Here is a 17,066-nt window from a genome sequence, read left to right as displayed (position 1 = left end):
TCCAGCAACCCTCAGTTTGTTTCCTGAGATTAAGAATTCCTCATATCAGTGAGGTCATATGATACATGTCTTTCTCTGATTCACTTATTTCGTTCAGCATAACACCCTCCAGTTCCTTTTTCTTTGTGTTGATCTAACTATTCAGAAACATCCTTCTAACCTATAGTATATATTCTTCTTCCTATTTTGCTTTTATTTTCTCTCTTTCTCCAAAATCTCAATCACTTGATAGTTGAAAGAAGAACTATAATTTAACCCTTTGATTTTTCATCATTACTGTGTATATTTCAAGTGTGTAGAACATGAAAATTTCTCCCATGAGTCACCCTTATTTCATCCAATAATAACACAATAACACTCTATGGCAGAAATAAAATTTTATTCGTATATAAAAACCCACATAAATATTTACAAAGCCCACACAGAAAGTTCTGAAAGCCATTGAAATCCTGAATATTTCCTTACTTTTTTGTAGAGAATTTAAATGAGCTATAATTAAAATAAGTTTCTATGAGCCATATTTTTATTCTTCATTAGATATTTTATAAGGCCCAAAGCACAAGAACACAGTTTGTACAGGGTTTATTTGCTAGAGAATGTGGATAAGAAAAAGATGATACTCAGAGGTTGCAAATGGCAAGATCACATTCCTTTTGATGGCTGCATAATATTCCATTGTATATATATACCACATCTTCTTTATCCATTCTTCTGTCAATGGACATCTTGGCTCTTTCCATAATTTGTCTATTGTGCACATTGCTGCTATAAACATCGGGGTGCACGTACCTCTTCGGATCCCTACATTTGTATCTTTGGGGTAAATACCCAGTAGTGCAATTGCTGGATCATATGGTAGCTCTATTTTCAACTTTTTGAGGAACCTCCATACTATTTTCCAGAGTGATTGCACCAGCTTGCATTCCCACCAACAGTGTAGGAGGGTTCCCCTTTCTCCACATCCCCGCCAACATCTGTCATTTCCTGACTTGTTGATTTTAGCCATTCTGACTGGTGTGAGGTGGTATCTCATTTAGGTTTTGATTTGGATTTCCCTGATGCTGAGCGATGTTGAGCACTTTTTCATGTGTCTGTTGGCCTGAACTAACTCCTTAAGGGAGATATGGCAGAGGAAAAATAGCCTGAGTCCTGTTCCTTAGGAATGCTTTTACTTGGCAAATCGTTGCATGAGGGCACTGAATATATCTGAACCTTGTCTTCTCCATCTGTTAAAGAAGGTTTATGTTTCTACCTCTCTGCAGAGGTTTCTGGTAGATAATACATAAAATCTTGTATGTAAAGGTATAAAGTATTATACAAATATAGGATTTTTTTTCACATTCAAAGGCATTATGATATAATCCATGAAAAAAAACAACTCCCAACAAATGACATTAAATAAGGAAAAGGAAGAACAAATGCTAAAGAGCAAGAGATCAGATCAAAAGAGGAGTGAGGCCAAAATTTGCTTTATTGCCCTGAGCACCAGACAAAGAAAAGTTAACCTAGGGATTCTAAACTCTGGCTGCACATTAGAATTACCTGGGTATTTAAACCATGTTTTTGCCTGAGGTCTAATTCATCTGGTGTGAGGTAGGGCTCAGTTATGGTATTTTTTTTAAGCTCCCCCGGTGTTTCTAATATACAGCCAGGGTGAGAGACACTGCCAGGCCACAGGAATTGAAATGTTTCTAGGGAGAAACACTGCATAAGACATGAGATGTTTTAAAAAGATTAATCAGCATGAATAGATATGAGGAGAGGCAAGGGACAGGAATTGAACGATTACAGTGTCAAGGAAACATCATAGATGACAGTAACTGTTTTAATGTTGAAGCTTTTTTCTTGGGAAAGCAAAGGAAACCACTGTGGAGAAATGTGGAAGATAGTCCTTCATAATTAACAGTGATGTTGTTCAGATAAACCTAGGCACATCCCAAGAATTAAACTGACAGAGCAGCCTACACCTAGCAAACTACACCTAGAAGTTACTTAGGTTGCAAGCAGAGGATAAAATGGTCACTGCTATTTGTTTACCCATGAAAAGTTCCTAGAGGAGGTAAGTTTTGAACATGGTTGAAATGATACTGTTTGTACAGAGGACAGGAACAAAAAAAAATTTTTTTTATGTGGAAAGGTTTCTAATAGGGGTTTGGGTTTGAGAGTCATGCCTTCCTAGTCTGTCATATTGCTATTTCCCTTAAACTAACAATGAGATAATTGATTGATATATTTGAAATAGTAATAAAGGGAATCCTAGAATTCTTTTTTGGTGTTTTTACCCCTTTCTGTGTTTAAAATTATTTCAAAATAAGTCTAAAAGAATGTAATATGTTTTAAAAACATTTAAATATATAAAATAGTGGTCTTGAGGTGAAAATATACTGAACTTAACACTAACCTAAAAAATTAATTTGCTTTTTAAAATGTCTTTGATAGTCATTTTCTAACAGATTATTCTTTGGCATGGGGAAAGTAAAACTTCATTAGTTAATTGAAAATGTGCCATACTAGTTTGAAAAAATATTATCTTCCCTACTTATGTCATACAGATATGTTCATATGTTAGTCTTATGAGAGAGGAAAGGTTATATACCAATGGTGAAACTTTTTTGGAAGCACTACAATATCTTTCATTAATGTAGAAGCCTTCGAAATTCCAATGTTATGCTTAATAAGAAACTGGCAATACTTATAAATATTCCTTGCCTTGAATCTAATAAGAGATTTAGGAAAGAAAGAAGCAAGGATAACAGGAAGTGAATAATATCTTATTTTCACATAAAAAATCTTGTGAGAAATGTGGAAAACAACCATTTTAATATTTTCATGGAGAAAGGTCAGGCCATAATTTAATGTCTTATATTGCACAATTCACATCCTTTCCAAGTGAACCTGTTTCAAAAAATACTTGATATTTGGTACAGAAGAAAAGTGAAGTAATATTTCAAGACATTAAACTTTTAAGTTTTTCACTTTGTTTGTTTCAAATATATCATTTATAAAGGCCATGCATGTAGTAGATAAGGTATGAGGCGTGTCCCCGGAAACCTGGGTAGGCAGACCAACCTTAGAAAGAATAGTTTGTATGCCCAGTTTTCCTCACCTGTAAGTGGGGATAATAATAATATCTATGTTGAGATGTGTATGATATATATCAAGCTATACCTCACACAAATAGCACCATGTAAGATTTAGCTACTAAAATCATAAGCATGATAATACGGCTTTAAAAAAAGACAGAGTAAAAATAAAATAACTACATTTGAGATTTTTTTTAGTTTCACTTAAAACATTCTGACAATTTGTTTATCCTGGGGACATTTTTAATCTTTTTTTTTTTTTTTTTGGAAATGGCTCCATATTAATGCATGTTCCTATGAGTGTGGATCCTTGCTAGTTCAAATGGTACTCCTTTAATTAGACTCTTAGCAAACAACCATGTCTCTCGATAGACACTCTAAATGTGGAGTAGTTTGTCACAATTATTTGGTAATCTCTTTCAGTGTAACTCACACAACAAAAGTGACAATATTCCTGTCACTCCTCAGAAATGTCCCAGCTCTGCGGGTTTCCACATTCAGGAGAATGAAGAAAGCCATTACGAGGTATGCTGTATCTCTATAGAGACCATGTTAGTACTGAGCAGTTTGTATTTTCCTAGTGATTTATATAGTCTGAGTTAACTATTATAAATATTTTCTTTGCCATCCTCTTTTATGGTCATATTTGTGTACTAGTACTTTTTTAAACAACTTAAATAAACAATTTTAGAACAAAAGGCAAATAATATTTTTCCTCTTTGGTAATAGTCCAGCTCTGATGTTCTTGTCATTTAATGCAAAGTGTTGATTATTACCTAGTTTTGGAGAAAGTAATGAGCAACTTTCTTTTGGAGTTAAAGATTCTTAATTGATTCATTTTTATTAGTTGAGCTCAAAGATATGAACATCCTATTGAAAGACTGATTTGCTTCATCCCCTATACTTAAGGAAGATAAAGAAGACAGTGTTGCTCAGTATGAGCAGGTTAACTGGAATTTCCATCAATCATTTCCTTTTTTTCTACCTTTTCTCAGCTTGATCCTTTATTTCCTTGTATATTTGGATTTAAAATAAAAATTACTTTCCTTTTTTCTTGATGAGTCCATCATTGTAAAATGTAGAAGATCTACATTTTATTCTTTTTTCTTTCTTTTTTTTTTTTTTTTTATATTGGGAGGGCTATTCCAGTACCAATTATTCTAACATGGCTGGATGCAAAAATCTGTTATCTTTCTTTTAGTTTATTAAAATTGTGATTTAAAACATATAACAAAATTTACCATTTTAATCATTTTAAAGTTACAGTTTAGTAGTGTTAACTATGTTCACATTGTACAATAGAAGATCGATTTTTTAAGGAATTGTGTTTCAGTAGTTAACTCTAATATTAATGCGTACATATTTGTTTCATGTATTTCTATAGTCTTAACATATAGATTGTAGGTAGATGATGGAGAGATAGGTAGATAATATGTATATGTATATATTTATGTGTGAGTGTTAGTGTTTCCTATGTATTCTATTTTCTCATTGAAGGTAGGTTTTTTCCCCCATTTCCTTAAAGGTTTTGAAAATATTTTGATTTATTATTAATAGTACAGGGTTTTTGCACTTGATTTTGCCAAGTAAAGAAATCTATCATTCTCCAAACTCCGAGTAGTAATGTAGGTCAGAGAAACTACTTTGATTAATAGAAATTTGATTGAGTAAGCACTTTCTTTCCTAACAAGCTATTAATTAAGGTGGAAAAAGGATAAAGTGATAATTTGGACAGTTCTATCCCCTAATACTTCCTTCACATTTTTTCTTTTTCTTTGTGTTGATCTAACTATTAAGAAACATCCTTCTAACCTATAGTATATATTCTTCTTCCTATTTTGCTGTTATTTTCTCTTTCTCCAAAATCTCAATCACTTGATAGTTGAAAGAAGAACTATAATTTAACCCTTTGATTTTTCATCATTACTGTGTATAATTCAAATGTGTAGAACATGAAAATTTCTCCCATGAGTCACCCTTATTTCATCCAATAATAACACAGTAACACTCTATGGCAGAAATAAAATTTTATTCGTATATAAAAACCCACATAAATATTTACAAAGCCCACACACAAAGTTCTGAAAGCCATTGAAATCCTGAATATTTCCTTACTTTTTTTGTAGAGAATTTAAATGAGCTATAATTAAAATAAGTTTCTATGAGCCATATTTTTATTCTTCATTAGATATTTTATAAGGCCCAAAGCACAAGAACACAGTTTGTACAGGGTTTATTTGCTGGAGAATATGGATAAGAAAAAGATGATACTCAGAGTTACCGTGTTGACTTATATTATGAGTAATTATCAAAGAACGGTGAAAGAAATCTCCTGTGTTATATTGATAAACAAAGGAAAATAAATTATTTTAGAAAACTTTTGTCTCACAAATTCTCACTTTACCATCATATTCCAGGCTCATTACAGTCTGAATGGTTTCAGAGTAGGTCATCTTGAAGGTCCTATCTCTCTCTAGTGCTCTGTGATACTAAATAAGGATGATGATATTGACAACTGACACTTTTGTGGTGCCTACTGTATTCCAGCACCTATGTCAAGCTTTTTATGTGTATATTTGGTCATCATTTACATTTTGTACTTGATGAGTTTAAATTGTTTTTCATCTCAATATACCTAATTTAGTAAGTGTACCTTTTTTTTTTAAATGGCAGAGAGAAAATCTTTGATGTTTCTTAGAAAATACAACTTGGAAACGGAAGTAAAGCATTTTATGAGACAGGGTTTCTGCATAAATGCTTAATATCTGTAGACCAATAACAAAGGGGATAGTTGCAGTAACCTGTTCCTTAAAATCCTTATTAATCTAGTATTAACCATTCTTGAGAGTTAATGAGAGGTGATTATAACCTACAAAGTTGGTTCCTGTGCTATGCTGTTATTTTTTTTTTCCTTTATATTGAATAATGTGGTAAGCCTGGTAAATATATTACAAGTTTTTTTAATTTTGTCACCATTTATACCTTCCCTCTTTAATCACCTTACTAAAGTTAAAAAAAAAGAATATGTTACATCTTTTAATCTTAGAAAATATTTAATTAAGTAAGACTATACTGTTCAAGTAGAAAGTCATACTTTTTGTTAACTGATATTGATTAATCTGAATGTAGTTTTATTATGACTTTAGATACAAAATGGAATGAAGGCTGTATGACTAGTGAGCTTTTAATCATTCTTAAATTATCAGACTTCACCCATCATGCTTAACTTAGATATAACAATTATTGCTTACTTACAGATAAATGTTAATATCAGCTATTGGGGAATTTTTGTACCAGACATTACCCCAAGCATTTCATAGGTATTACCAAACTTTGTCTAATCTAAAATGTTCAGATGTTACTGTATAACATCTTAGTATAACACATGCTATAATTTCATTTACCGTTGGGAAAAATGTCATTGATTAAACTCTGATAAGTGCTTATTTATGATTTCTTTAATATGTATCCTGCTTTAAGGTATGTTAAAATATAAGAAAGCTTACATATTGAATCATTAAAATATAGCTCATTTACTTCTGACAACAACCACATTATTATTATTCCCGTTTTACAGATAGGGAAACTGAGACACACAGAGGTTACATAAGTTGCTTGAATTCACACAGGTAGTAATTAATGGAGTTGGAATATTACCACAGCAACACAATTTCAGAGACTACAAGTTAACTGCTCTAAGATAGTATCTAAGTCAAAAAACATTCACAGGCTATTTGGCTGTCAGGGACCATGGAGATTATATATTCATACTACTGAAGCATAACTTGAGGACAAGAAAGATGGAGTAGCTTGCTCTAGGTCACAGAGCTAGCTAGTGATAGCACTAGAATGAGATCCAGGTTTTCTGGATCCTGGGGTGATCTAATACTACCTCCAAGCTGCATAAAAAATTTCCAAGCAAATGTTAGAGAAAATAGTTCATATTTGAAATTTTTCTTAAATTAGATTTTAAATAAGGTGTGGAATATAAACAAACTCTCATATTTAAGTTTTCTCTTCCTGGCAGGCCTCTGTCATTGGATACACAAAGTGCCTTAATGGTTAAAATAGAAGCATAGAAATGAATAAGTGCACATTGTTTTCATGCCATAAATGCATATTACCTTTACTAAACATCTTTGATCTATAAATTTTATTATCATTTCCCTTCTATTATGTTCAGTTCCCTTTACCCATGAAATAGCGTAGAATGCAAGCAGATAGAGCTTTGAGTGTCTGTATTCTGCAGTCTGTAGGAAAATGTCTCATAGTTATTGGAATTCACACAAGACTGCATCTCAGTATGAGTAGCTGTTCTCTGTCACTGTTTTTGATGCTTGAGCTAAAGTATTTTTACAAAATGGTCTAGTGTTCAGTGTATGAATTCTTGAGATAAGGCTTTTCCCTTGTAGCAATGAAATCCGAAAATCAATGTCAGATGGAAATCTTAACTCTAAGAGTTAGGGAGATTGGGGGAAGAGTTTTAAAATAAGTATGAATTTTAGCCGCCAGACTTTGGAAATGTGGCAGTTATCGCAAGTGTGAAATTCGTGGGTGCAGATGGTTGATCAAGATATCCCAGGATGGACTACTACTATAAATCTCCCAACCAAAACTGGGAAAACAATTTTGATAAGAGAAATGTTTCTGACCTTTTACATAAATTTGTAACACAGGTTTTGCTGGATTAGGAGATACATAGAAGTTAAATTATCATTGGAATTTCATGAACATTCCAATTGTGTCATTTGCTGGAAATATTTAATAGAATAAAAATGTGTCAAATGGAGAGTGAAAGGAGCAAGTGGGAAGAGAATAGAACTAAAATGTATTATACTGTTACTATTATTGTGTGTCTTGCATTTCACGCTCATAACCTCATTTAGGACAGTAGTCTTCTGGGTAAGCATAATTTTCTCACCCTTAAAGATGAAGTTACAGGTACACCTTGAGCTTGAATTTCACTGAACCAAGGGCACACTGAGAGCGAGGAGAACAAGGGTTCTCCATATTTGTAACTACAGCTTAGAACCCTCCTGTTTAAATTAATAATACCAAATGGAGTAACAGCAAAATGGTAACATTATCTGTTACTTTCTATTAAAAAGGGAAAGATGAAAAGCCTTTTGCCTTTGTCTCACTTGATCTTGGTCTTTCCTTTCCTTTTTTCTTTTCTGTACCTATCACAGATTAATCTTAACTAAATAGATCTAAATAAATAGAACTTAATATATGAATATTACACTACATACTTACATTTTCCTGTTTTTGGTGTTTTATACAGTTGTGTGACCCAAACACATTTAACTTCCAATAAAATAAACATGTTCAGTCCTTAGAAGAGATATTACAGTTGATACCAGCTTTTACGTTAAAATAATAGGCAAATCATTTAGCAATAAGTCTTTATGTGTTATAATATTTGGGAGTAATACAGGTAATTTAAATTAATAGATTTTCACTAATAATAATAAATTAATTCACAAGCCAGTTTATTTTCGTTTTCTTTCTTCATAAGAACAACCTTTTCTAAAATCCCAAAGGTAAAAATATTCAAAATACACACACATGCACAAACACATATTATATACATATATACATATATATTTTGGGAATAACTCCTAATATATCAAAATATTTAAATTCTCAGTAACATATAGGATTACCCTCCAAAATGAAATAAGTTAACAAACATGATAAAAGCTGTGTTACACCTCAGTCACTTACTGTGAAACTTTGCATATATTATAATCAGTAGAGAAAGTATGCTAGATGACAGACTGGCTCACTCACTAGATAATATTTATTCCTCTTTCATCCTTTATAGTAAAGGATCCAAATCTGCACTTTGGCAAAATAACAACAAAATACATATCATGGGTTGCAGATTTGTCAGAGTTAAGTTCTCACATGTCCAGCTGGGAAAAGTCAAAGATCTTACAGGCCATTTTATGTAAGATTGGCCTTGCAGACAGTTTCTAACAAATTCCGGGACAATTGCTGACTACCATTATAAATAGTATTTAATGACTGGTTGAAAACTCTCCTTGATAGGTATTTGTTATATGTAACTTATATTATGTATGGATGAATTTTCCCTAAATCTTTCAATTTTTTAACCACTTATTAGCTACCAAGTAAGTATGTATAATTTGAAACAAATTACTAAGAACTCATTTATAGTACAATAGTACATAGACACTACATACATTCATGTCTATGATATTTTCATAGAAACATGAATATTGTTTTATTTCACACTATTGAACTTATGTTTGAAAATTGTAGGAGGTATTAGTAATGTGGGGAAATATAAAAATATACACATTTGACCAACTCTGTACTACAATCTCTGCATTCTGATGTAGTTTGATTTAATTTTTAAAATGGAACTGTCCCCTAAACCAGATAAAGAGATTGGGTGCTAGACATTCCTTTGTTTCTTGCCCATAAACATGATGTTGAGACTGTTCTTTGGAGGGAAAACAAATTATCCATCTTCCCCTTGTTGACCTTTTCCATAATTATGCAGAAACCAATCTATGAGTCTTAAATTAACAATCTGGCTTGCCTGCCTTCCACAAATATTCATCCAGCAAATATATCAGAGATGCTGTTATGTGATATGCTAAGTACATCAGGCTGAGCAGGCACACATGCTTCTTTGTGTCTCAGATATTACAGCGGATACACTCTTAATAGTAAGTTACCATAAAGTGCAAAAGTGCTACAATATGTTCAAGATTCAAGAACACACAATAGGACCCGATTTAACCTAGTAGAGGAAAAACATAATAATGTTAATGTAAGTCTTGACAAGTCTACCAGGTGAATGATCGGGAGTGGTGTGATCACTGTGGTCGTGGACAAATGAGAGTTTCTCAAGAAGATTGCATGTGTGAAGGCTGGGTATTGGAAGAAGTCATCACAGGTTTGAGAAAAGTTCCACTGGTTATTTCTCTTCTCAATTCAGAGCTCTTTCCTGGCTCTATGATCAAGACTTCATCCTGGTTCAAAATACAGAATGATAATACCTATCAAACTTGACATTCTCAGTTGATGTGATATCTACATATACTTTTAATTATTAAGAAAAATGACTATATAATGTTTCTCAATTTGTGTTCAATATTGTTGGTTTAAAAACTCCTAAACACTTAATTGTGAACTCAGATATGCATATTTATAGATGCATTCCTACAGATTTAGATTTTAAATAGATTTTAAATGAATATATGTAATAGATGTGATGTTAAGGTTGCGTCTGTATGTGAATGTGCAAATCTGATTTTATTTATAATAATTGATAGCCCCCTATTATTAAAGAAAGTGCACATTAGTGTTTTTCAGACGCTAAATAAATATACTTGATCAATTGGGAATTGCTCCATTGGAGATTCATGGAGAAGTTTTCAGTTTGATTCCCTTTATTCCAGAAGCAGCTATAAATCAGGTATTGGGTTTTCCACTGGGTTAAGATTTTTTTCCAATTACTTAAGTCTGTATAAAGGATGGCCATCACCTTCTTTTATTTTTTATTACACATGTTCTGCCAGTTTCTTCTTTGCCACAGAACAAGTGGTCTTGGGTTTATTCACAGGAAGAACCACATTTGACAGATTTTCTGATGGTGTCCGTGGCTGGTTGCATGTTTGATGGACAGCACCAAACCTTGCTTGGCCCAGCCCCTTCTAATTCGTTGTTTGAAGCCACTCTGTGTATCATAGGCATAGGCTTCTCTGCCAGAGACATCTTCGCCGTTCCGAATGACAGGTGTGGTGCAGCTGTTTGTGGAGAGAAGGAAGTGTACGAAGAGAGAGGAGAAGGGCCTTTGAAACAAGTGACAACCATAGTACCTTTCACTGAAGGATCCTAAAAACATAACAAAACAACCAAAAGGTAGAATACAAAAAGGTACAAATCAGTATTTGTTACATCAGCATGGAAACCACAAGAGAAATGATAATAATATCAGACTGTGGGAATGAGAGAAAAACATACCTGCCTCACAGTGCTTTTTAATCAAGTGAAGTTGCATGTTGTGATTAATACAGGCCAGCCATTTGCTAATGGAATTAACATAGACGTGTGGAGTTTTCAGAAGGTTCTGCCTCTATCCGTGGATACTAGTAGGGAAGCCTGCCAGGAAGTCTCATATTTAAAGTCCTACATGGTCACAAATAATTCACTGGGACACAAAATATATGAGGATATTGAAGACACATTGGGAGGAGTAAAGGTAATACAAATACATGTGAGAAGAGTATAGAAATGGAAAAGATAGAAAAATAGAAAATGCTAACTTTTTTTAGAAAATTGCAATATTGAAATAATAATAAATAAAATTTTCTTCTACTCTGTGATGATTGTGAACTATGAGATTTCTTTCTAACTACCATTGAAAGGATTTGGAAATCGAATAGAATGTCAAAAGATCTATTGTTAGAAGTGCACAATGACAAGTGAAATAAATATTTTTCACAAAAGCACTTCATGTTATAAAATCCTCATTCTGATTTCCAAATATCCACCAAGAATCAATGTTTTTATAGATGATATTTAATATTTTATAAACAATTTTAATTGTACATATACATTATAGGATTTATAAGTATGTTCTAAATTATGTAAGCTACAGAAATTCTGATAATAAGATACTTCAAACTTGAAATGGGTTTTTGGATGTTTGCCCTGGTTTTATATATTTATATAACATAAATATTATTATTATACTCTATAGACATATATCATGATTACTCCAGGGGGTGCATGAGATGTCATTCGTTGTGTCACCAAATTCTGGGAAGAATGGAGGTAGAATTACAGCTAGTCTTCTTATCTGTTCTATAGTACATAAAGTTGTAGATATAGATATAAGAAAGTTTTAAGTATTTAAAAAGGCTTAACACACACTTGTCTATGCCAATTAAGAATAGAAAAATGATACAGCTAATATAAACCACGTAATCCCTACAGATAATATAAACTACATAATCCCAACTTTGACTTGATTTTAGCTTTTATTTTAACTTTATATAATTTTGAGTTTAAAAATGTTAAAATTTCTAAAGTGGCATAGAATCACTCTAATTGTTGAGTAATGGTTACCTAGATTTATTTTTTTTCCTTTAGAAAGTTCCAAAAAACATTAGTGTATGTTAGAATTTATGTGTATGTGCTGCATATATTAAATACAAATGAAATCTTTAAAAAGAATAGATTAAGTAGATACCTTCTCTTTAAATCCCATTTATTTCTTCAATTTTGGAATTATTAGAAACCTAGATTGTTTGGTATCTACAGCATGTTATGTGCAAGAGAGATTCTGGAGCCAAGACCATGAGGAGGTCCATATTAAGCAGGTCAGGAATGGAGTCTGAATATAGCTTTTAAAAAATTTTCAAATTTTATGAAGTATCTAATAAGTTTGATGTGAAAGGTGGACTGAGGCAGAGTTTCATTAATGATCAGCATATAGGTCATATAGATAAATGAGTAAGTCTTGCAATCTGAGGTTTAGGACTAGCTTTTTCCTAATGGAATGGAAAAGAATAGAATAGAATAAATTGTATAGAATTTAATAAATAGGTTAGAACAGAATAGAATGAGGAAAAAAGAGGCTAAGAATAGTAAATAGAAGAGAATAAATAATATTAAAGTGCATGGTATATGCAGTTAAGTATTATTTTATTTTACTTCACATGTGTATGTTTGTGTATATTTGAGTGTTTATACTGTGTTTCTGTGTAAAATGAATTGCTTATTGTGGGTCGGGATCAGAAGTTTGAAAGCCATTGGTAGAAAATAGCTCACATTTACATACCACTTACCATTTATCAGTAACTCTTCAAAAACGCTTTGATTATATTAACTGAATTGACTTCTCAGTCCTCTCATATGACTCCGGTTGTAGTTCAATAAAGGGAGGTATAGGAGCCAAGTGCCTTGTATGGTCCCACAGCAGATGAGGGGCTGTGGCAGGATCCAAATGCAGAAAGTCTAGGTCTGTGGGTTGTGCTCTTGGCGGCTGCTCTAAATCTTCTGACAAAGGTAGTGGCAGATCCAGGGTTTGAGACCAGCCTCCTGACTCACGGTATTATACAAGTCTCTGTCCCTTCACAGTGACCTCTCCTGTTAGCCAAATTCTAACCTTAGGGCAGAATTTACAGCTGTGTTTCTCATGGATAATTAGGCCTTGTAAAGAGGGTGTCTAAACGGAAAGATTTCAGACATTCTCCCCTCAATGATTTCTCTTGGTGATTTAGGATAGGGTTAACATATAAATGCACTTAATTAATTTAAAGTAAATGAATCTATTTACAATTGTTTAACCTACTCCCTGGTAAACTAACTTGACTATGAAATCATATTGAAAGAACACCTATTAATACTATTTTCCATATAACTCATTTTTATAAATAATAGCCTAGACCATGTATGATACTATATGCTAAAATTGATTTAATGATGTTAAAGTCAAGATTCTTGAAATTTAAGTAAAACCTCCGTTTATAAACAAGATGCACATCAAAAAGTAAAACAAAAAGGGCAAATGAGCATTCATTAAAAAAGCAGAAGCCCAAAGTCTTTCTGATTAAGACCAAATTCTCACTGTTTTTGACATTGTTACCCATTTGAATGTATCTATTTTTTTTTAAGGAGACTTATATGTCTTATCATAAATATATCTTCTTTTTTTCCAGTTTTACTAAGAATTTTTAAAAACTAAGATCAAAATTCAATTAATTTTTCTAGTTTTATCTGCTTTACAAAATAGTAAATGCCAAACACAATGATATGTTGTAATTATGGCACAAACACTGTTATACAGTGAAAAATGACAGAAATAGAGCTACATTTTGGGTGGCGGCCAACTCCAGCTTCTTTTTCGGGTAATTTACAGAAGTTTGAATTTTGCATACAATGGACATTTTCTGAATTTGGACACATAAAAAATGGCTAAAAATTTTATATTGATCAAGTACTGCTCATATATATGAAATGTAAGTTGTTTCAGATTGGCCATGAATATTAAAAAACTAGCCAATTAAATTTGTAAGGTAATATGAGAATATAGGGAAAAGTCATTAATTACTTACTACTTTCTTATATATTTTAATTTTTCAGTGTATCACCCACATGTTTGCATCTTAATATTGGAATGAAACTGAGGAGACTGCCACTACATTTAAACATTTTTTAGGAATCTGTTCTCTAGCTACAGAAGATGGAAGTTCCTTGATGCCCAGGAGTCAGAATCTCCAAATAATTCCACTCACTGTCAGTTAAAGATGAAAAAGGCAGCCAAAACTAACTAACCAACAAAATCCCATAACATATGTAGGTTTGATAATGAACTTTAAGATAATGAAGTTCATATATTTAAAATATGTAAATATGTGAGTTTAGCCCACATCTAACAACAGGAATTTTCTTTAAAAATATACTTTTAGGGAAGAGGTTTACACTCTTTTCAAATTGGATCTTATAGCCTTCTACTATATAACATTCCTATTCTCTTGGTATATTATTATTCCCAGTCTTTGGACAGGACCCAAACAGCTTTAAAATATACTTTCTGGCTGAATTATCTCAGTTTTGATTTGAATGGATAATTAGGACATGATATATGTTTAGAACAAATGAACAGTATAAAATGTTAACAAATTTCATATTGATGTTTAATTTTAAGCAGTTTGTAGATATGCATTTTACCAAAATTTTATAGAAGATTTGGTATTGTTTTTAAAGAGGTGGCTGGATTGTTTATTCATATATTGGCATAGTTATTATTATTTTTTTTAAGATTTTATTTATTTGACAGAGAGAGACACAGCGAGAGAGGGAACACAAGCAGGGGGAGTGGGAGAGGGAGAAGCAGGCTTCCCGCTGAGCGGGGAGCCTGATGCGGGGCTCGATCCCAGGACTCTGGGATCATGACCTGAGCCGAAGGCAGACCCTTAATGACTGAGCCACCCAGGTGCCCCTTGGCATAGTTATTATATGAAAAGTTTTCCAGTTGAAACCATGGAAAACCTCCACCCAACCTGGAAAGGAAAAGCAAGGACGTTTTGGGTGAATCCAATCTTGATTCAAAATATATCTGGAAAACACAATACTTACTTATTAAGGAAGACAAATATCATTACAATAAGGAGAGTCGAATTTAAATTCAAAATATGGGTTGAAAACAGATCAGTTGTGGTAGTATACAATGTAATAGAATGCAGCAGTGAAAAGAAGAAGCCACGGATACATGCAATAATGTGGATGAATATCATGCCAAGTGAAAGAAAAAAACAGATATAAAAGGTTACATATTGTATGATTTAATTTCTGTGACATTTTAGAAAAGGTAAAACTTTAGAGACAGAACTTAGATCAGTGGTTGTCAGGAGTTGGGGCTTGAGGGGCTCAGAGCAAGTTCTTAGAGTGATGAAGATGTTCTATAATTTGACCGTAGTTGTATGTCAATGAAAAATTGCACTGGATGGAGTTAAATAGGCAAAGGAGTTTATTCAAGACTATAGTTAGGAGAGAAATGAACTCAACTCCTTTGAAATCAATGCAGGATTTCAATTTTTAAGTACTGGGATGAGCTAGTGGGAAAAGATTGGAGGTTGTTAAGAGGGAGTTTGGTCAATGTGAATAGGCTGGCTGTGCTTCCTGATTGGCAATTAGCAAAGTTAGGCTCCTCCCCTCCCACAGAGACTAGGAAATGCGGAAGCTATTTTTCTTGATGGGTGCATTTCAAAGGGATAACTACTAGGGGAAAGACATTTCTGAGATGTGAAACTGGCAAGAGGTGGCAAGAGTTACATCTCAAAAGGGCAGAGACAGAACTTAAAATTGCCAAGTTTTCTTTTTGTTTTTAAGTAAATGCTCTAAGAAAAGGGAGGCCAATGACCTAGAGTCAGGAAGAAGTCTGCCTCAATTGAGTCAATCTGAGGGGAGCATTAAGGGCATCTTAGGTTCCCAGATTGTGTGTGTCAGAACTCATAGAACTTTACTTCTAAGTGGGTGGCTTTCACTGTGTGCAAATTATTCCATGGTACACTAAAAAAACCTGATCAAAAACAAATGCAACTGGGAAAAATAACCTCACTGGTATAGATTGAGAGCAATAGAATCATGATGCCATGGAGAAAGGAAAAAAAGTGAGATTATAACCCCACAGGGAATAAGTCCTTTTCTCTTCCATATATGGAACATCTAACATCTTTCATTAGTGACATAATAATTCATAAAACCTGATATATACACCAGACAGCAGGTCTCTGCTGAGAAATACAAAATAGAGACCCTAGCTGCTATACATAAATTATGTTTGCTTATCTTTCTGTTTACTGGATTGTTAAGAAAAGCAAGAAGCCTTTACCCAGAGGAGCATATTTGATTAACATCAATACACTTATATATCCACATGCTATGCCACACTCACTATTCGAACTTCATAGAATTAAAGCAACTGTACTATTCTTTCCACAACAACTGATGTACACAGTGATGGTGAAAAGCATCTCAGCAGGAGTGAACTTTGCTTTTTGTCATGTGCTTCTTTCTCAGAATGCAGTAGTCTAGTGCCAGAAAAAGAAAAGAGAGTTTCTATATGCTGACTCCTATACTGCTGAATGCTTTATTTTAATTCCAAACCACAGTGTCTACTCTCCCTATAGTGGCAATCGGAGGGCAAAGTTCTTGTTTTCACTTGGTGAAAAAGGTCTGGGGGCACAGGGGACCAGGATCTCCAGAGGACAGCTTGTTAACAGGATTCACAAGCCCCTCTCCCTCCACCCTTTAGTCACTTCACTGAAAATACAAAAGGCTCATTAGGCAGCACCATTAGGCATATGCATCACAGAACCAGTCAACACAATATTTCCTTTCTGAGGCTCCCTCATGACCTTGAGAAGTGTGACAAAGGACTTAGAGGATGGAACGACAGAAATTTCATGATAAACCAAAAAATTATGTTCTGTTGCA

At 33.2% G+C, this 17,066-nt stretch overlaps 1 protein-coding gene across 2 annotated transcripts in view; it reads left to right on the top strand.

Moving 5' to 3' along the window:
• PCDH9 (protocadherin 9) overlaps nt 1-17,066 on the top strand; it is an 859,360-nt gene that overhangs the window by 319,364 nt on the left and 522,930 nt on the right. Inside the window, exon 3 of one of the 2 annotated variants that reach the window (XM_006727402.3) lies at nt 3,507-3,608. The exons of the other annotated variant lie outside the window; for it this stretch is intronic. Within the exon in view, the coding sequence (XP_006727465.1) occupies nt 3,507-3,608 (102 nt within the window). The remainder of the gene's footprint in view (nt 1-3,506; nt 3,609-17,066) is intronic. 2 annotated transcript variants of the gene reach the window in all.

This window comes from Leptonychotes weddellii, chromosome 3, assembly GCF_054177405.1.
Source record: "Leptonychotes weddellii isolate Sample4059 chromosome 3, ASM5417740v2, whole genome shotgun sequence".
Taxonomy (NCBI): Eukaryota; Metazoa; Chordata; class Mammalia; order Carnivora; family Phocidae; genus Leptonychotes; species Leptonychotes weddellii.
The sequence above is the reverse complement of the archived record's forward strand: the minus strand, read 5'-3'. Positions and strand labels throughout refer to the sequence as shown.